This window comes from Halichoerus grypus, chromosome 8, assembly GCF_964656455.1.
Source record: "Halichoerus grypus chromosome 8, mHalGry1.hap1.1, whole genome shotgun sequence".
NCBI classification, from domain to species: Eukaryota; Metazoa; Chordata; class Mammalia; order Carnivora; family Phocidae; genus Halichoerus; species Halichoerus grypus.
Window position 1 is genome coordinate 108972829 of NC_135719.1, and position 21526 is coordinate 108994354.

Genomic DNA, 21526 nt, shown 5'->3' on the forward strand with positions numbered 1-21526 from the left:
ATAAACATCCTCGCTCAGAGGACCACTGAACCTACCTATTTCACTGTAGGCATAAGGTTTCTTGCGGTTTAGTTTCCCCTTACTTATGCATTCTCTTTACCATTCTTGCTCAGTGTGGATGTTCTAATGTTTAAGTTGCTGGTTCCATCACACTTATCTTCCAGCAAGCTCATTCATTTTCATGATCACTACTGAACTCTTTGCAAGTGCTCAAATGAATGTCTGGCCATGGGCCCCAGTCATATGATGGTCAGATTTTTTAAGAACAGTTTCCAACTTGATATCTACTGGATCAAAACCTGTTAGGGTGTTAGGGCTGTAACTCAACTTCTCTCGAGTGGCAAAAATGAGTTGCAAAATCTCAGACAGACTCCTAGAAGTAACTTAGGAGGCTTCTAGGTGCCACCCTTCACAGGTGGCAGGACACCACCAGTCACCTAATCTGCACTAGTGCAGACTCAGCACTCAAGAGTTTAATTTGTCCTCTCCATGCCATCTCCCCCTAAACATAAAAACACTCTGTTGCTATTTCTGTCATCTACTGTTGCTTATTTGGGTAAGTAACTTTATAGCACAGATCGACTCAACCTTAAAGGTTCATGCAATCCAACTTCCCTATCTATACCAAATATCTGTATTATTCTGTATCATGACACATAAAATCAAAAGATTCTGGAGAAATATTCATCAGGTTCTACAGTTTATAATATATAACCTTTTCCAAATATATGTGATATTTTAACAACAAAATTTAAACAAATACTATTTACTGGGTAACAAGCTCTTCACTTGTGGACTTGAGACCATGCATGGTTTCTGGAATCCATGAACTCCCTTAAAATTGTTTGCAAAATTTTTTGAGTCTCGTCTAAAGGGTGGCAACTAGACTGCATTTATGTTCTAAAGAGCAGTGGTTCCCAGCCCTTGGTAGGTCATCAGTACCACCCAGAGTAGTGCTCCTCAAAGTGTGGCCCGTGGATCTAGGCCCATCAGTAAACTTTTACCAGTCAGACAAGAGAAGTACAGAAATAGAGAGTAAGTTTAGCAACATTTTTCTTTGACATGCCATCCAAGTGTGCAATCATTTTTCTAGTATTTTGTTGTACTTTATAAAAGTATTGGTATCAGCTTATGACATTAGAAATCAGAGAGGGAAAAATGGTCTCTTACTACAGACAGTTTAAGAACCTCTGACCCAGTCCCCACACATGAGATTTGAATTTCCTAAGTCCAAGGTGGGTCCCAGGATTCTCTCTCTAGATTCTACAAGGGTTACCAGGTGACTCTGAGGATTTTCTAGGTCCACTGCTTTAGTACCAAATCTTTTCTGTGGTGGTCGTTTTGTTTTGGGGAGTTAGGAATCTGTTAAATTCAGCTGATCAAAGTTTTAAACTTGCTCATCAGGCAAGGCACAAACTCAGTAAATCCAGCAATTCTAGGAGGTTCACAGACACCTGGGAGCAAGTCGCCCATGTGAACATCATGGGAGGATGTGGAGAGGGGGGTAAGTCTCAAGTCCCTACGCTGCTGCTGAACCAGAGCCTCTGGAGATGCACGCAAAGCTCAGTGGGTAACCAGCTGTCTGTGGTTCTGAGCACCTCTTCCCCATGCTGCTTTCCTCTCCAGCTTACTAAGCCTGTGAAACTCCACAGGAGCATTTTATTAGGACAAACATTTTCAAAGGAAGCTTTTGCTCTATTACATACCACTATAAAATACTTGCTTCTGAAAGCAACGAGCAGACAAGAAAGGGATTCATAAGGTATGATGGTGACTCACTCTGAATTTTAAACAATGATCTTCAGAAATACATGGAATATGTCTAAGGATACAGGATTTCTAAGAGGACTCTCCTAAAATTTGATAACCATTTACGATGAAGGATGAGGTACACAAATATAATGTAAGATTAATACCGATTAAAAGGTGTATGAGACTCACAAATAGAGAGAAAAAGCCAATATTCTGTGTTTCTGGAGTGAACTAATAATTATAACTGAGTACCAAGCTTCTTGTTAGCAAAGGCAAATGGGAAATATAAATTCCTTAACTTTTTTAATTGAGAAAAGTAGTTTATTCAAAGGTCATCATATTTGTGTGTATATGTATATATAAAATATATATATTTGGAAAAATATTTACTTAAAATCCTTATACAAATATTTTACAAGAGGAGGAAGGTAAGCAGGAAACCTTTCCAGGTTGCTGTTGCCTTCCCACCCCTTCTCTCTTTCCCCGTCTCTCTAGTTTATTAATCCAATGAAATTCCACACTAGCCCTTTATTAGGTCTAGAAGAAGGGGGACACATTACTTACTTATTTTCATTTCTTCATTTCCTTTACAGATGGTTTGTTTCAGCTGTTCAATCCTCATCTTACAGGACATTATTTTCCATCTCTTAAAAAAAAAAAGTATGCAATAAATATCACAAATGTTGGTCTCTTATGATTAATATGATTATATACCTAGGATCACTATTATTTTGAGGCATAACTTAGAAAACACAATGAAGAAAAGACCAATATAATTATATTTATTATAACTTTTGTGACTAACTATGGTGGACTACAAAAAGAAGAAAATGTTATTCTGGTTCAGTGCAGAAGCTGGTAGGAAATTAAGACAGAAAGAAATTCACTTACTTCTTTCATGTGTAATGAGGACAGAGAGAAATGGTGAAGTATATTCTCCTAACCTGCTCTGTCCAATATACAGCTAATGATCACATGTGGCTATTTAAAAGTCATCTGAAATTACATAAAATTCAGTCCCTACTCAACACTACCCACATGTCAAGTGTTCAACACATGTGCCTAATGGCTACCATATTGGTGAGTTTAGACATAGAACATCTGCGTCATCACAGAAAGTCCTACTATTGCACTGCTCTAAACTCTTCATGCTATTTACTGAGACCATTAACATCACTGTATTATCTCACTAATACAATACGCAATTATTACTTGCAAAATAATAAAAACTTCAATAAAAACAGAAGGTTTTCTCCCTCAAGATGAATAAAAGATCAGTAAAAATGCAACCTGGCAGTCAGTTAAAAAGTAGGATTACCTATTCTATAATGCCTCTATAACTGTGGATAATTAAAAGCCTAAAACAGCACTCAAGTATTGATGGTGTTTAACACTGGCCTACGTGGTCTGCCGGTACAAGCCGCACAGCGGACTGCGCAGACGCTGCAGACGGCAGAGTGCTGACCGCCCTGACGGAGGGACACCTAAAAGCAGACTCGCGGGGACCAATGGATTGATTCAAAGATGAAACGGCCATGAGACGTCTTCACTTTTAAAGGGTATTAGTCTTTAAGAAGCAATATTGAAATCTTTTATAGAAAAACTAGAAAACAGTACAGGGAATTTAGAAAAACGGCAAAGGGATTCTTTATAAATAGCCTTTAATGGTCTTTTCCCATACAGTGTATTTTGTTTCACTTATGTCACATACATTCTTCAAGTATTTAAAAATTATGAATGATGCTTATTGTGAAAAAAAATTAAACATCACAGAAGAGAAAAATACAGTGATTAGCCTGACTCCTTCCCATTCTTCAGGGGTAATCTCAATTAAACTTTAATATGTATCTTTTCAGATTTTTTAGAGTATACTTATATTTAAAACACATACACAAATGGAATCATACTTCACCCTAGCCTTTTTGTTTGCTCTGTCATTAAAAAACTCTTGGATATCATTCCGTATCAACACATGCGGACTGATCATTCTTTTGAACAGCTATACTGGATCAATTATTTATCTCATCCTGTTTGACGAGCATTTAAGATATTTATGGATCACTACCCAGGCTCTAGTCAATCATCTTCTTATCCATAAATCTCTGCATTCCTGTATTTTCTTAGGAGGAAAACTGAATATACCACATGTGCAATTAAAAAAACAAAAAAAAACACACCCCAACAAACCACTAACTTGTCCTCCAACCAAATACATCAATGTATACTCCTACCAACACTGAATAAAAGTATTATCAAACTCCTTATTTTCATATGCTGTACTCATTTTTTCCCAGTTATGTTCATTTTGCTCAGAGTCTTCAACATACAGAAGTTTTAAAACTTTTACATGGTCAGTGAAAATGTTTTCCTTTTATGGCTTATAAAGGTCTGCTCATCTGTAGGTTACATTTATAAATACTCTCCTATATTTTAATATTTTTATGAGTTTACTTTTCACATTTAATCATCAATCCATGTAGGCAGTGTGTGTTTACAATGAGTAACTTTTTTCAAAAAGGATAGTTCATCGTTCTTGTATTCCTATGTCAATACCAGACTTCATATTTATCCTTTATAATGGCTCTATAATTAATTGCCAGTACTCTGGCATCTAGATAAAATATTTGAGGGCCCACCTACAAATATATTCAAATAGAGGGCTGCCAAAAAATGATTCAAATAAATTTAAATTCAAAGTGATATTTTAAGCACTACCAAATGAAAAGCATGTAACCACAAGTATAAAGAATATTATTTAAATACTTCTTACAGCTTACCAACTGATCTGTTATCCATTTTCCTTCCATAGCTTTTAACACTCTGCACAGAGAAAAGACAATCATAATTATATTTTGTGAAACTCAAAAATGTAAAATCAACATCTTTTTAAAGTAAGTTCTTAAAAATGTCTGGAAATACTAAAGTGAGACTCAAGCATTCAATAATGTTTTCCAAGGGTGCCTGGCCAGGTCAGTCAGTGCAGCGTGTGACTCTTGATCTTGGGGTTGTGAGTTTGAGCCCCACACTGGGTGGAGATTATTTAAAAATAAAATCTTTAAAAAAATAAAAAATAAAAATGTTTCCAAATTCCCCATTCTCTAATTTTTTTTCCCATTTCCTTCTTTTTGCACTTTTAATACTGCCCAGAAGCTTTCTGTAAACATTCACAATTTCCAGTAACAGCCAGAGCCTTTGTCCTCAGTCATAATCAATCATTTCTATCAGTCATAATTATTAATAATAACATTTACAAGAGAATTCATAATCTAAAATGTGATGCTCAGTTCCCAAAGAAATGGCACAAGCCGGCACCTGTAAAAACCTGTCCTATGAAGTGTTCTACGGAAGAAATAAAAGTTTCTGTGATTAAGTTAGAGAAATGACTTAAATAAATCTAAGCAGGGTTCTGTAATGCAGGACATCTCAGAAGATCTAATCTGCTCATAAATGTTTTCATAGACCTGGAGTGCATCTGGAGAACAGTGACTAGGTCACAGTTTGGGACAGAAGATTCTACAGGACAATTCTCAAATCCAGAGGGTGAGATTCATCAGGGGTGCTTGTTAATAACTCAGATTCCGGGGCCTTGCCCCCCACCCCAGACCTAGAGTCAGAATATCTGAGGATAGGATTCTGAGAATCTGCATTTTTAACCTTTATCTCAGCTAATGAATTCTGATGTAGATGACATGCAAGACCACACTTTGCAAAATGCTGATCCAGAAGAAGAAAGAGAAATAGAAGACTTGACATCTTACAGGAACCACCACTTATTTGCCTGTTCTGGACCCATTTGCTGCACATCAATTATCTGGGCCAGGGGTCTGACTCATCAGTCTAGTCACTGAGTGCCTGCTGCGAAGGCACTGGATCTGATCCCAATGTTTCCTAGGAACCTGATAACCTCTCCTGTTTTGCTTCTCCCACATGCACTGCTCTTCCACACTTTGAGATTGTATCCTAAATTCAACAAGTCAGCAATCCATGTACCTACATACCACAGCACTGAATTAAACCACACAGTGACAAGAGAACCTCCACACGCAGAAAAGCAAAAGGGAAACTCACTCTTTTTGAAATTCTTCTTGCTTGCTCTTAAGTTGGCTTAACCTTTCTTTCTTGTCTATAAACCTATAAGAAAAAAATGTAATGTTTTATTTAAATGTTCATTCTTTTCAGTTCAGTGCGATTATGCAAATTCCTAAGAGCCAATCATTTCTGCAGACTCATCTGGGGATGTCCCGGTCCTGAAAGTAAACACACATCTTCTCAAGGTGGTGCGCACACAGCTGCTTACGCCACTTGCTCACTTTAAAACTAAGTTCAAATTCTCAGCTTTAAAATTCTTTCATGGGTTTATAAAATATGTCTAGAAGCCACCCCCCCCACCCCGCTCAAATTAAATTATCTTCCAAAACAGGCACATCAGAGCACTAGAGTGAATTTGAATTCAAGGAAATTGAGGCTTCTAACATAAACATGATTTTAATTTAGCTTAATTCAATCCTGCTCTCACCTATAAATTGGTTACTTATCATTTTTAAAGTACAATGTTTTTTCCTTACTAATTTTATTGCTAGTCCTTATGGGCTAACAAGTTACTTAGTACAAGTTATCAAAAGGAAGGGATATCACATTGCAGTTCATTTTCTCTACAGTCTTCTCCCCTTATCCTTTCCTTCCTGTTACCTTATTTAGGGTTTAGTCTGCCTTTTTTTTTTCTTTGCACAGTTTAAGATGGAAACTTAGATCATCCATTTTAAGGCTCTCCCTTTTAAATATAACCATATAGGGGCGCCTGGGTGGCTCAGTCGTTAAGTGTCTGCCTTCGGCTCAGGTCATGATCCCAGGGTCCTCGGATCGAGCCCCACATTGGGCTCCCTGCTCAGTGGGAAGCCTGCTTCTCCTTCTCCCACTCCCCCTGCTTGTGTTCCCTCTCTCGCTGTGTCTCTCTCTGTCAAATAAATAAAATCTTTAAAAAATAAATAAATAAAAAAATAAAACCATATAAAGTTATAAATTTCCCCCCAAGTATTGTGTTAGCTAAACCCCAAAATGTCTGATAGGGTATATTTTCACATCATTTAGTTTGGAATTCCTAATTTTCCACAAATTCCTTCCTTGATCTCCAAGTTATTTAGAAGTATAGTGCTTAATTTCCAGATATACGGGTTTTTCTAGGTAACTCGTTGTTTTCCATTTCCTGACAGAATATACTCTATGAGATTTCAATCTTTTAATTTGAGAGTATCTTACGGCCTTGCATCTGGTCTGCCCTGGTGAAAAGTTCCCTGTGCACCTGAAAAAATATGTGTTCTACAGGCTTTGGGTACTGTGTTCTAGAAATGTCACCAGCTGAAGGTGATGAAGAGTGACATTCAGATCTTCTAGATCTGTGCTATTCACTAAGATAGCCACCAGTCACATGTGCTGAGTACCTAAAATGTGGCTTGTTGCTTAATAAGTATCTGGGTAAAAAAAAAAAATTATATGACTAACATCATGCAACTGACTTTTAAATGAGCTAACAGTGGCTCGCTATTTTAAAAAAACACTATAATGCCATATGCTATAGTAACATAGTATGGAGTCCAAGATTAGGTTTTTGGCTGTCTCCCAAATTCCTAGCCTAAATGAAAACAATCTAACAGAATAGTAAGAACCCTAGAAATCGCTTCCTTAAAATGGTCCAGACTAATAGCAATCTAAAATATTTCTAAAACCTCATGTTTGAAACATATCCAAAGATATCTACTTCAAAATGGAAGGGATCAACAGATGAATGGATAAAGAAAACGTGGTAAATATACATGCTAGAATACTACCAAGAAAAAAGAATGAGACTTTGCCATGTGCGGCAACATGGACAGACCTAGAAGGTATTATGCTAAGTAAAATAAGTCAGTCAGAGAAAGACAAATACCATATGATTTCACTTATATGTAGAATCTAAAAAACAAAACAAACAAGAAAATACTTAAATACAGATAATTGGTGGTTGCCAGAGGGGAGGTGGGAGAGGGGAGAACAAAACAGATAAAGGGGATTAAGAGGGACAAACTTCCAGTTATGTAGTAAATAAGTCACAGAGATGAAAAGTACAGCACAGGGAACATAGTCAATAATATTGTAGTAACACTGTATGGCGTATGTGACAGATGGTGACCACACTTACTGTGGTGAGCACTGAGTAACGTATAGAAGTGTCAAATCAGGGGTGCCTGGGTGGCTCGGTCGTTAAGCGTCTGCCTTCGGCTCAGGTCATGATCCCAGCGTCCTGGGATCGAGCCCCGTGTCGGGCTCCCTGCTCTGTGGGAAGCCTGCTTCTCCCTCTCCCACTCTCCCTGCTTGTGTTCTCTCTCTCGCTATGTCTCTGTCTGTCAAATAAATAAATAAAATCTAAAAAAAAAAAAAAAAAAAAAAGAAGTGTCAAATCAATGTGTTGTACAATACACCTGAAATTATTTTAACAGTCATGGAACGCTACATCAAAAACTAATGATGTAATGTATGGTGATTAACATAAAATAAATTTTTTTTTTTTAAAGATTTTTATTTATTTATTGAGAGAGAGAGAGAATGATAGAGAGCATGAGAGGGAGGAGGGTCAGAGGGAGAAGCAGACTCCCCGCCGAGCAGGGAGCCCAATGCGGGACTCGATCCCGGGACTCCAGGATCATGACCTGAGCTGAAGGCAGTCGCCCAACCAACTGAGCCACCCAGGCACCCAACATAAAATAAAATTTAAAAAATAATTTAAAAAATTTAACATTGTAAGTTAATTATACTTCAATTTTAAAAAGAGAAAAAAATGGGAGGGATAAAATATTCTAATTATGACCCTATCATTTAATAGGCAGTCACTGAAAATGTATAATGTATGTTAAACAAAAAAAGCAAATCAAGTGATATTATATACTTGTGTGACTAAATTCAAATTAGATTAAAAATTCAGTTCCTGGGTGGCTCAGTCGGTTAAGCGTCTGCCTTCGGCTCAGGTCATGATCCCAACTCCTGGGATCGAGCCCCAGGAGCTCTCTGCTCAGCAGGGAGCCTGCTTCTCTCTCTCCCTCTGCCTGCCACTCCCCCTGCTTGTGCTCTCTTTCTGTCAAATAAATAAATAAAATCTTAAAAAAAAAAATTTTTTTTTTTAAATTCAGTTCCTCAGTTGCACTAACGACACTTACGGCTGGTAGCTATCTTACTGGACAGTGTAGATACACAACATCAGTGCAGAAAGTTAGACCAAGTAGCACTGCAATGGCCAGTAAGGTAGTAACTGCATGAAACAGTAAACACTCAAAAACCAGTGTGGGATTTAGACAAACTCATAGACTCATCCATTAATTTATGAGGCAACTTACAACAAAACATCTTCCAGAATAATAAATCTAATTATATATTCTGCAGCTGTGTACTCTCTGACATATTGTTATATGCTTCCATCTCCACATATCAAAAATGAGAAACTAATGTGGTATTTACTTCTACCTCACTGAGGCAATATGGCGATTCATGTTCTGATAACCTGAAGGAGGTGACAAACTCACAAGATTCATCAAACCAGGCAAACAAAGACTGACAATGGAGGATAAAATCTTGCTTTTAGAGGCTATAAAAGTTCTCCCTTCAGATCTGTTGTAGAAATGCCACTTTGCACTAAAACAAACTGGGATGACAAACAACCTTGTCCAGCTTTATACTGAGCTGGTTCTCTTGGGCTTCATTAAAAAACTTAAAATGTAAATATATAGTTGCCAGCAGGAATAATAAACAAAAGACAACAATTCCTACTGTATCAAACACTTCATGAGTAATGTTATTCTTCATGAAGGAAATTAAAAATAGGTGGTGTTAACAAAGCTAAACAGCAGATGAGATCAAGGAATGTGGCTGGGTCAGCATTTCAACTGCTCATCTGCACACTCATCCATTCTCTGCATTCTCTGTCCCACCACTCATGGAAAGATAAATTCATTCCACAATTCTGTGCTTTCTCAATGTGGTTTCCAAGAAATAGATTAATGCACTCATCATATTCAAACTAGATTTTCTTTAAAGATTGTATTCATTGAGAGAGAGAGAGAACACAAGCGGAGGGCAGAGAGAAAGGAAGAAGCAGACTCCCCGCTGAGCAGGAAGGGGAGCCCGACCCGTGGCTTGATCCCAGGACCCTGAGATCATGACCTGAGCCGGAAAGCAGACATTTAACCAACTGAGCCACCCATGTGCCCCCAAACTAGGTTTAAGGATACAAAAAAAAGCAGGGAGGAAAGGAATATTTTTTGTACTATCTTTCAGAAGTGGGGTTTATCACAAAATATCTTGTCTTTTTCCATATCAGAACATACAAACTAATTTCATTCTTTAACAAATACACAGAAATTTCAGTGAATGGACATCCTATAATTTATTTATCTGAACTCCTATTGATGAACAGTAGCATCACTTCCAAATTTTCACTATTATCAGTAATGTTTTAAGTGAATAGCCTAGTGCACAAATCTTTAAAACCTTTAGGTTTCTCTAGAAATTCCTATAAATAAAATAAACTGCTGGGTCAAGTATTCACATGCAAAATTCTGGCAGTTATCTTTAAATTTCCTCAGAATCATTTCATATAATTTACAACCCCACCAACAGTTGAGTAACAGAACCTGTTTTATCTCACTCTCTCCAAACTGCACACTTCTTTTTAGTCTTTGCTAAACTGATCGGCCTCCCACCACTTCCTCCCAAAGATCATAATCCATTCATTTGCTTTTCTTTATTTCACTATTAGAAATGTTGAACGCCTTTTCCTATCTTGTTGGCTACTTACTTTTCTTTTGTTGTTCCCCTATGTCTTTTGTTCATTTTCCTATAGCTTTTTTAAGAATTATTAGGGAAATTAGCCATTTTTCTTTCCAACATCTTGAAATTATTTTTTCTCACTTTGCTTTCTAACGTGTGTTTCTGCTCTACAGAACTTTCCAAACTTTTATGCAGATACATTGAGCAATTCTTGTCGTCAAATGGCTCTAGTTTTGTATTGTTTTCTGAAAGGAATCTGCCAGTGAACCTGTACCAGGCACTGGGGCTTTTACAACACTGTATTTTCTCTCCCAATTTAAAAATGCATTGTATTTACCAAAATCCTACATACTTAGAGTTGGGTTTTTTTTCCCTAAAAAAGTACTTCCTTAAATGGACTTTGTTTCCTAAATTCTCCCATACTTTGCAACTATGATTTTTTGTTCCCCATTAAAAAAGTACTCCCTTGGGCGCACCTGGGTGGCTCAGTCGGTTAAGCGTCTGCCTTCGGCTCAGGTCATGATCCCAGGGTCCTGGGATCGAGCCCCACATCAGGATCCCTGTTCAGCTGGGAGTCTGCTTCTCCCTCTCCTTCTGCCTGCCATTCCTCCTGCCTGTGCTCTCTCTCTCTCTCTCTGTCAAATAAATAAAATCTCAAAAAAAAAAAGTACTCCCTTCAACTAACTTTTAAACAGTCCCCCTGCAGTGGAGACTGATGAAAATAGGGGCCCTGGTCCCTTAGTGCTGGGGTGGTACCAGCGTCTGCACACAGCCCAGCTCAGGGCATCACGCCTGTCTGGGCTGACCTGGGGATGGGTTAGAGCCGGCTCTGTGAATGGAAGGAAGGCATGACAGGCAAAGGGAATTCTGCTGTTTCACAAGGCGAAGCGCTCATCTGTCCTGCATGAAAGCATTTCAGCACAGCAGGCAGGATAACAGGGTTAGGGGTGTGCTGCTGCTGAGGCATCAGTTAGGACTGTGAGCCATGTCTCTCCACACTGTTCCAGGGCCACAATCACAGGCAACTGAGTAGATCTACCCACAGGTCAGACTATTCATACAAATCTGCTCCATACCGCCAGAAAGACAGCACCAGGCTGTGTACTCTATCAGGGATCCATATTATTAATTCTGCTATTAATTCTAGGTGATAATTAACATCCTCATAACACCCACAACTTGAGAATTTAATATGTCCTAAGCATGTCCTTTCCTAAAATAACTCTAATCCTTCCATCTGCCTGCCCAGTCCTTGCCCTCATCCTAGGAATGTAAGTTTACACTGTGCCTAAGAATATAGCAACAGAAAAGTCTTAAGAGTTCTAGAAACACTAATGAATTTTTAGAAAGGCAAAAAAAAAATAATAACCTTTCAAATGTGGAGGTGAGAGCCTTAAAAATATTAAACCCTTTGAACCAGTTATTGCAGTTCAAAGAAATAGATCAGAGATGAGGAAGATTTATATCTGAAGGCACCAATCATGAAATCAGTCATAATAGCAAAAATTGGAAACAATGTTCAATAGAACAATTTATCAAATGATACTATATTGCCATGCAGGACATTATAATATTTTTGAAGACATGAACATGTGTTTATGAGATGCTGGGTTAAAAAAAAAGGTGCAATACACTATATACAGATGGTACGATTCCAATGAAAAAATCTATAAGCACACACACACACACACATGCAGAGCAACAAGGCTGGAAGGAAATATAACAAATTATTAACAGAGCTGTGAGAATATGGGTAAAATTCTCCTTCTTTAGGTGTTTCTGTATTTTAGAAGTTTTCTACAATAATGGTATGTACATCTGGAGTCAGAAAAAAAAAGATCCCAATCAATCAAAATTTCTCATGCTTCTCCTCAGAGGATCAAATACACCATCATAATCCCTTAAAAGTACCTAAATTCATAGGTATCCTGAAACAGATTATAGTCCTTGGGTTCCTTAAATCTAAAAGGGGGAATGAACACTAACAGTTTTTAGGTCTGTGGTGGAGATTTCCCATGTCTGATTTGAGCACAGGTTTGTTAGAAGAATTAATGATAATTTCTGGCTCTAGAAATAAGGCAGTGGGGTTTCCCAGGCAAAAGTGAGAGCACAGATCTCTCTCTTATATAAGCAGAGATGGTTACAGAACTAAATATTTCTTCAATTAAGATACTAACATGGTAAGAATTCCTAGTCATTAAATTTTTCTTCCTTAAATTCTTTAGGTATACAACGGTATGATGTTTATGGACAAATGCAACATAGGGGAAAAAAATGATCCTTATCAAGATGGTTCTTTTATCTTATGTTAGAATACTTAGAATATGAGAAAATATGGTAAAAATATACTCTACTGGCAGGAATGAAGGTTAAGTCATTAAAAGAAAATAGAAACAAAGCACTGTTTAGTTTCCTCACTTATAAAACAGGAATAAGGCTTATCCTACTTGGTTACAAGGATTAAATAAGATAAATGCGAACATAAGGTGCAGGCAACTTTGCACATAATATATCCTAGTTTCCCTTTTTCTTCATTGCAATGAGTGATTTTGTACTTAATCTTACTAATGCATTAAATCGAACTCCATATATAAAAATATAGTTCAGATCTGGAAGTGAGTTTAAGAATTAGCATAGCCCAGGAGTAAGTTACAAATACTCTGAATTTCCTCATGTTAAAAATAGGTTAATATCTCATGGGTTTGTGGAAGGGAACAAATAAGATAAAAAATGTGAAAGCCTTTTATACATTCTAAAAGGATAATGATAAGAGTAGCCATAGATACTGACTGAAAACAGAAGCTGTATTTTCTTAGCAGACATGCAAAAGTGGTATAAATACAATTATTAAGCTGCATGGGATGGGAGTTGAGTTTCTTCCTGAAGGACACAAACAGAAGAAAGGTTGAGAAACTCGTTTAAGATGGGGAATCTAGCCACCTGTGGAGCTTTTGTTCTGCTGAGTAGGGTATTCAAATGTAGGTTTGGAACTGAATTCTCAAGACAGTAGATTCTTACAGGCTACACTGACTGACAACCAAAAAGATCTGGAGAACAGAAATATCTAAAGAATAATTTTTGGGGGGTGCCTGGGTGGCTCAGTCGGTTCAGTGTCCGACTCTTGATCTCAGCTCAGGTTATGATTTCACAGTGGTGAGATCCAGCCTGGGGTCTGGCTCTGTACTCAGTGGTGAGTCAGCTTGAGATTCTCACCCCCTCTCCCTCTGAGCACACGATCTCTCTCTAAAATAAATAAATCTTTTTAAAAAATAAGAATAATTTTTTGGATGTTGGGTGTGTCTTCCCCTTGAAATCTTCAGTAACATCTAAAATTTTCTGCTTGTCCTGTATCCCACCACTCAATTTATTTAGCACCTGTATTTGTTTCCTGGTAGAAGTGTAACATATATTCTTAAAATTCATCAGTGAAGATAATGCTGCATCGTTCCTGAAAACCTACTTATAAAAGCAATATTCATATGCTTATAAATGTCTTTCTTTTCTGACCCACAAGTTAAAATAACGGGTTCCTAAACCAGCAGCCAGATTTTCTGGGGTGCTATAATCTCTGGTTATCCTCAGATTATGTTCCCCATCTCATTCCTATACCTATCATAAACTGGTAACCAATTTCTTTCCAGTCTTGAGTGGAAAGATAAGTTTAACTTGTCAGTTATCTATTGGGTAACAGTATTATTTCTGGTGTTAAATAAATGTAAATCCAGAAAATTATGTTCCTGTAAAAAGCCCTGTAATTTTAAAAATGTTAACCAAAATCCAAATAAGACTGTGTTGAGAGGACTGCCTAATATCATTCCTCTTCATCCCTTAAAGAAGTACACAAGTTAAAAGGCAGATGAAAATCAGAGAAAAAAGTGGGTATTGTTTTAGGATTGCAGCCAAGGTGGGAAATGAGGACAGGACAGTGCTGATGAAGATACCAAGATTATAAATCTTCCCACAGAAAAACAAAAAAATATTCGTTTAGATATTTTTCAATCAATCTATCTGCCAAACTCATTTAGTCCACAAAATTATATGAAGACCCGTGTTCCCTTCTTAGGAGTCAAAGGAACTAATTGTTATGAGGTAGATTGTTCATTGATACCTAATTTTCTTTGAACTGCTCAACTATTAAAACCTTTACATTCAGCTAGTTATTAATGAAGCCTGAAAAAATAAATTTACAAGAACTTTGATATATGTTATCACATTCAAGATCCATGTAGGCACAGCTAATTTGGCTAATCTACCAAAAAGAAATCAGAGGTTAAACAAGGGTTTTTACTGAGGGTTGCTGGAGTGGAGGGGGGTGGTGGGGATGGGGTGGCTGGGTGATGGGACACTGGGGAAGGTAAGTGTTGTGGTGAGCGCTGTGTATTGTGTAAGACTGATGAATCACAGACCTGTACCCTTGAAGTAATACATTATATGTTAATAATAAAAAAAATAAATAAAAATAAAACAAGGGTTTTTAAACTGTGCTGTCTCCATATTTTATTTCCAAGTGTTTTCCTGAAGTTAGTGAGGGGCTTTTCATAAAGTACAAGGAAAAAGAGTCTGAAGGCAGCAAAGCAGAGAATACAAAATTTTTCATAAATACTGAAGACAGTAGAATCTCTCACAATCAAGCTATGACCAGCACAATTTAAGGCTTATTAGTATTAAGTGTAATTCCTTGAGAACAAGAGACCTTTCTCCTCTGTAACTTGCCAGGATATTTTATGCAGATAGCTGTACCCACTGAGAGCTCATTAAAAATGATTTGACCATTAGGACAGTGGTCCTGGGTCTTAAGAGATTCTTACATCCTACTAGATATTGGGCACTGTTCTGGGGAACAAAGGAAAACAAAACAAAACATTCCACTTATTAAGGAATGCACAGTTGGGAAAAGGGAAAGATGGAGAATGAAGGGAAGCAGGCTGCGCAGACCACCGTGGCAGTCCTGTCATCCCTGAACCCTAAAGTTTCTTTTTTTATCTCTAAAAATTTTGAATGGTTCTGGTATTTGCTCTTCATTTTTCCACTTGGTCGGAAAAAGAAATCCATGATTACACACCCATCTTCTGAAAATTCACTTTAATGTTCAGATTTAGCAAAAAATTTCAATCTCCGTTTTTCAGGTGGTATTACCTTTGCCATTCTTTCAACAAAACGCCTCCCCTGTACCACCCGCTGCTGCTACACTCAGCATCGGCAATCCGACCGCACAAACCCAGAATTCATGCTTTCATGCAACTACATTCTGGATGCAGATATCTTCTTTGAATAAATAACATTACATATCATGCTCAGTACCATGAAAGAACTGAGTATTGCTACAGAAAATGATGGCGTGGCGGAGGGGAGATGAAGTGGGAACATACCTTAGTGAAGGTCAGGGAAGGCCTCGCTGAGAAAGTGACATTTAAGTTGAGACTTGAAAGACAAAGTGGCAATTGGAAGGAAAAGTGTTCAGGCACAAGGAATAGCAAGGGAAAAGGCCCAGTGGTGGAAAAGTTTCATATGTTTGAGGATTTGATGGAAGGTTCCTGACTACGGAGAAGTATGAAGGAACATGGCATGAGTTTATTTTCTGAGTGCTTAATATACTCTAGACATCATGCTAAGTACTTCAGTGCACACTCTTATGTCATCACTACCAAACCTATGAAGTTAGATTCCCCCTCCCCATTTTCAAAAGGACATGAACAAGCATAGGACAGCTTAAGAAACTTGTTCAAAATCACATAGCAAGTGGTGGAGTATGGATTCAATTCAATGTAGCATGAATCCAAACTTACAGCCAAAGTTAGAAGATAAGCAGTAGACAAATCAAACGAAGCTTTATATAAAGCCACAGTAAGGAGCTTGAATTTTATTCTAAATGCAGTGGAAAGCCACTGAGAAGTTTAAACAAAACAGTGACATTATCTGATTTACATTTCTGTGGCTGCTGTGTGGAGGAGTTGTATGGTAAATGAAATGAAACCAATAAATAGTCGGGAGAGAAATGATGGTTGTCTGGACTAGAAGTAAACCAATTCAAGATCTATTTTGGAGCAAATCAAATTAGCCTTGCCAATGATTTGGAGACATGGAATAAGAAAAAAGGGAAAGTCTAGAATAACTCCCAGGTTTCTGGCTTTAGTACCAAATAGATCATGATGGATAATCATGAAATGGTTTAGGATCAGACTAAGTTTAGGAAAAAGGGATAGTGTCATTCAATCATTCGATAAATCTTTATTAAGCTTCTAATATATGAAGATAAAGCTGAGTACAAAACTGATAAAGTTTTGTCTTCACAGAGCTTCCACCACTGGAGTGGGGGGGGGGCAGTTAGACAAATTGATATGTAAACCATAAGATAGTGCTAAGTGCTATGGAAGACAACAAAGCAGGTTAAGTGGGAAAGGAGGTTACTATTTTAATTAAATGGTTAGAGAGAGCTTCTTTAACATCTGAGCAAAGGCCTGAAGAAAACAAGGGAAGCCGCCCTGAAGATTTCTGGGAGAAAAGAGTTCCTGGCAGTCTGAGTACGACTGCATTGGCCCTGAGGCAGGAGTGCTCTTCGTCTGTTCGAAGACTGGCAGGGAGGCCAGGGTGGTATAGCAGAGTAGGTAAGGGAAAAAAGAGATCACGGGGGAAGAGACAATATGGAACTTTTGTTAAGGATTTCGCTTTTTTTACTTTGGGTAAAACAGGAAACCCTTGCAAGACTGAAGATTTGAAGAGTGGAGGAGTGGTGTTACTTCAGCTGCAAGATGGAAATTACACTATAAGGGAGCAAGGGTGGAAGCAGACTCAAGAAGCAATAATCCTCTGGTGGATCAGACCAGGAAATAGAGAAAGGGTCAGATTTAGATAGGTTTTGTTTTTTTTTTAAAAGATTTTATTTATTCATTTGAGACAGAGAGATAGCATGAGCAGGGGGAGAGGCAGAGGGAGAGGGAGAAGTAGGCTCCCCGCTAAGCCAGGAGCCCGATGTGGGGCTCGACCCCAGGACTGTGGGATCGTGACCTGAGCCAAAGGCAGACGCTTAACCATCTGAGCCGCCCAAGCGCCCCTAGACGGGTTTTAAAGAGCAAATAGGATTTCTTGATGGGATTAGATATGGTGGCATTAGGAGAAGAGTCAAGGAAGGACAGGCAGTTTTTCTGGACCTGTATCAAAGAAGAATGAGGGTACCGTTTACTGGGTTGGTTGGGATGAGCATGGGAGGAAAAGATTTATCATGGAAAACCATGAATTCAGTTTGCCACATTAAAATGGAGATACTTATTACAAATTTAGAAACATGTTGAGTAGGCAGCTGCTTACTGGATCTCAGAGAGGTCTGGGTTGGAGATACAAGTCTGACAGGCAGTCTTTAACACACAAACATTATTTAAATCATGGGAGTGGATCTGGGAAAAAGGAGAGACAGAGAAGAGGGGCCTGAACTGCACCCTTGATAAACTCCATCCTTAGACATTGCCATCTCCTGCCTAGTAGTGTTAGAGTAAAACAACTGGTTTAATTTTGAAAGCTATCACTTATTGCACCAGCAATTTCTAAAGCCATCAAGTGCATCAATGAGACACAGCAATGAACTAAAAAGATATCACACAAAACCCAAAAGAGAAACTCCATTTATAATCAGAGAAATACTAGGAATTCAAAACGTTTCCAAATATAGAGATTGTACAATCCTGTGGTTAAGTGCATGATATATGATATACTCAGGCTGTCTGGATTTTAATTCTGGTCCCTCTGCTTATCTGTGTGACCAAGGCAAGGCACTTACTGTGCAGTTACCTCAACAGTAAGTTGGAGATAAAAACGTATTGGGTTGTTGTAAATGAATACCTGAACTTTCACTCTCAGAAAGTTACCTTACTGTCAATGACACTAAATCACTGAAACAAAAGTTGAGATCCTGCAGTTAATCACACTAATTTTTCAATTATCTTTTTAATTTTATTTATTTGTCAGAGAGAGAGTGTGTGTGAGTGCACAAGCACGGGGAGCCGCAGGCAGAAGGAGAAGCAGGCTCCCCGCTGAGCAAGGAGCCCGATGCGGGGCTCGATCCCAGCACCCTGGGATCACTACCTGAGCCGAAGGCAGACGCTCAACCGACTGAGCCACCCAGGTGTCCCTAATTTTTCAATTATCTTAACCAGAGACTAGTAGCTTTGTGTTTAGATTTCAAAACAAGGCCAAAACATGCTCCGAAATTCAATTCTCTTAACTACGGCCTTACTTACGCCTCCCAGTCTGGATTTTTAAATAAAGCCGAAACACATCGCCAAATGTCTTAATGTCCAAAATAATCTTCGGAGGCAGAGAGGGGGAAAGGGAGCAACTAGCTAGTCCTAGTTCACACATCAGAATAAACATGTCTCCTAACAAGGTCCAGCTGTGACACAGGGCACCATGGCCCGAATCCTCCTTAACCAGTTAGTTATCTGATTCTCTCCTGGTCTCTCCTCTAGAGAATGAACGTGCTTTCGAAGATAAAGCTTAAACCAAGCTTTTGAATGGAAGTCCAGCCAAGTGCTGAGAATCCAACTCTATGACAGCAATAGGGGAAGACTTATCCAGGGTCACCATCTATCTCTTACCTTTAGTACCCAGGAGCACCGTGGGGTCAGACTCTTCTCGGGTGGGTTAGTGGAGAAACCGCGACCCTCCCTTTTCTGGTCCCCACCCCCGACCCCCGGGAGCAAAGCGCCGGCGCAAAGCTGCTACCCTCTCCATATTCCCCTCCTCTCGCGGAGCTCCGGGCCCCGAACCCGGGCCCCAGGCTCTAACCTCCATTCGCGGAGCGGTAGGAGACACCCGGGGAAGAAACAATACAGCCGCGGCGGCTGCCGTACCTCTCCCGGTCGCGGCCGTCGAAGTAGACGAAATCGCCGTTCTGGACGCACTTGGCGCAGGTCAGCCGCCGGCGGGTGGTGTTGCACAGCGGACACCGCTCGACCGCCACGTACAGCCCCTCCGCGTCGTCCACGGAGTCCACTAAGTCCCGGGCGAGCGGCCGGGGCCCGCAGCCAGGAGCCTCCGGCGCCCGGGCTCCCTTCCCACTGGGAGACGCCATGATGGCCTGAGAGCAGAGGCAGTCACGTGGGATTTTGTTTTCAACCAGGTGCATCCTGGGCGAGGAGGAGGGGCCTGGGGAGGCGCCGCGAGGGCGGGCGGGGTCCGGCGAGCCTCTTGCCCAGCCTCTCCGGGCTCTTGGCCAGGCGGGCGGGCGGCGCTGTTGCTTTTCCTGCCTGCAGAGGGGCAGCCAGCCCGAAGCGTGGAGAATTAGGTTAGAGGGGCGAGTCAGCCAAGATGTCATCATTCTCTTGATCATGCCAAGGCTACAAGTTAACGCCTCAAGCTTGTGCAAGAAATAGTAATACGATGCCCTAGGGATTCTGGGAAAACGGATTGGGAACAAAATAAGGGAATTTGTTTAATTCGCTATGGGTGCTTTTAAATTTGCTGAAAAGTACAGCAAAGTCGGGTGAGGGGGCTGGGTCGCGGAGAAAGGTTGTATTTGGGCTCACCCACCTCCATTATAGGTTTGTGTTTTGGGTCAAATTCCTAACCTCTCTGTGCTTGTGTTCTTATCTGTTAAATGGAGATACAGTACCTACCCAACGTCGTGAAGGTGAACCATACCTTTAACAGGAATCTGATAGTACTTTATTGATAATAGCGAACAAGTGGAAACAATCGTGCTAAACGTGGAAATCAAAGTTATCTTTCTGAAAACTGAATTTTAAATTAATGTCCAACATTCTTCTACTCTAGACTTTGCTCTGAGAAAGAATTTGAACTAGGCAGAATTTAACCTAACTCGATTACTCCAAATCACTTTCTGTGGAGGTAAATAGGGTGCGTGGGAGGATTAAGTCAGAGTAATTCGTGTTTGAAAATGCCTCCAAACTACAGAAGGAAAAAAGAAAAATGTGCCTATAAGTCAGTTTACCTAGACCAGTGATTCTCAAGGATTTTTTTTTTTTTTAAGATTTTATTTATTTGAGACAGAATGAGAGAGAGAGAGAGAGAGCGCGCACATGAGAGGGGGGAGGGTCAGAGGGAGAAGCAGACTCCCTGCTGAGCAGGGAGCCCGATGCGGGACTCGATCCAGGGACTCCAGGATCATGACCTGAGCCGAAGGCAGTCGCTTAACCAACTGAGCCACCCAGGCGCCCTCAAGGATTCTTTTGGTAGGCTGTCAACTGATCACTGCCTTGAATTCTCTATCTGTGACTCCCAAGTTCCACACCCAAAGATTCACAACTACCTAGGAGGCATAAAGTGATGTAAGGTGGCCACCACAAACGTGGCATATCCAAAACTGAACTCTCCCTCCTCACAAATCTGTTTCCTCATCTTGGTGCAAGACATAATCCCTAACCACTTGGGAACAAGAGCCATGAGTCATGTTAGTTAGCCCCATCCCCCCCCCCCCATAACCTGCACATCTCCATCAGATTCTGAGGATTCCACAATCTAATTAGGTCTCGCATCTGAACCCTTTGCTCCATCCTCCTAGTCTTATCTAGTCTATTGTAATACCATGACATAGATTAAGGCACAAAAAAAGCAGTAAGTCCCTAAACTGTTTTCAAAATAGAGCTTACACTAAACCTGAATGGTTCCTGAAAGTTTATTTTTAAGCAAAAGGAATAATTTCCTCTGATCATTTCAAACAAAAGGATATTTAATTTGTCTTAGGGTTTCAGACTTTCATGTTTCATTTGTATTCTGACAGGATCCTTCACAGTGCCTGTACCTAGTGGCCAGGACCATCTACTCAATATTTTAAAAGGCAAAAAAAATTTCTGTCCTGCTAGATGATGTTGTTGCAGATATGATCTATTCTATGCAGTTATCTGAAATTTCTGTATATTCCTATGTATTTTCAGAGAACACATGTTAACAGACTACATCTTTCACAAGAGCAGAGCATTAAATTTTAATGATTAAACATCATTCTAACAAGGTCCTAAATCAAATTCTG

General features: G+C 39.4%; 1 protein-coding gene across 2 annotated transcripts in view; it reads right to left on the reverse strand.

Annotated features, from left to right (window-relative positions):
* Positions 1 to 19652, reverse strand: part of ATG14 (autophagy related 14) — a 35487-nt gene extending 15835 nt beyond the window's left edge. For both annotated transcript variants that reach the window (XM_036113895.2, XM_078053738.1), the window contains exons 1-4: positions 19389 to 19652; positions 5821 to 5883; positions 4530 to 4572; positions 2317 to 2398 (exon numbers count right to left, since the gene is read on the reverse strand). In XM_036113895.2, the coding sequence (XP_035969788.1) occupies positions 2317 to 2398; positions 4530 to 4572; positions 5821 to 5883; positions 19389 to 19609 (409 nt within the window). In that variant the 5' untranslated portion in view covers positions 19610 to 19652. The remainder of the gene's footprint in view (positions 1 to 2316; positions 2399 to 4529; positions 4573 to 5820; positions 5884 to 19388) is intronic.
* Positions 19653 to 21526: the final 1874 nt, after the last annotated feature.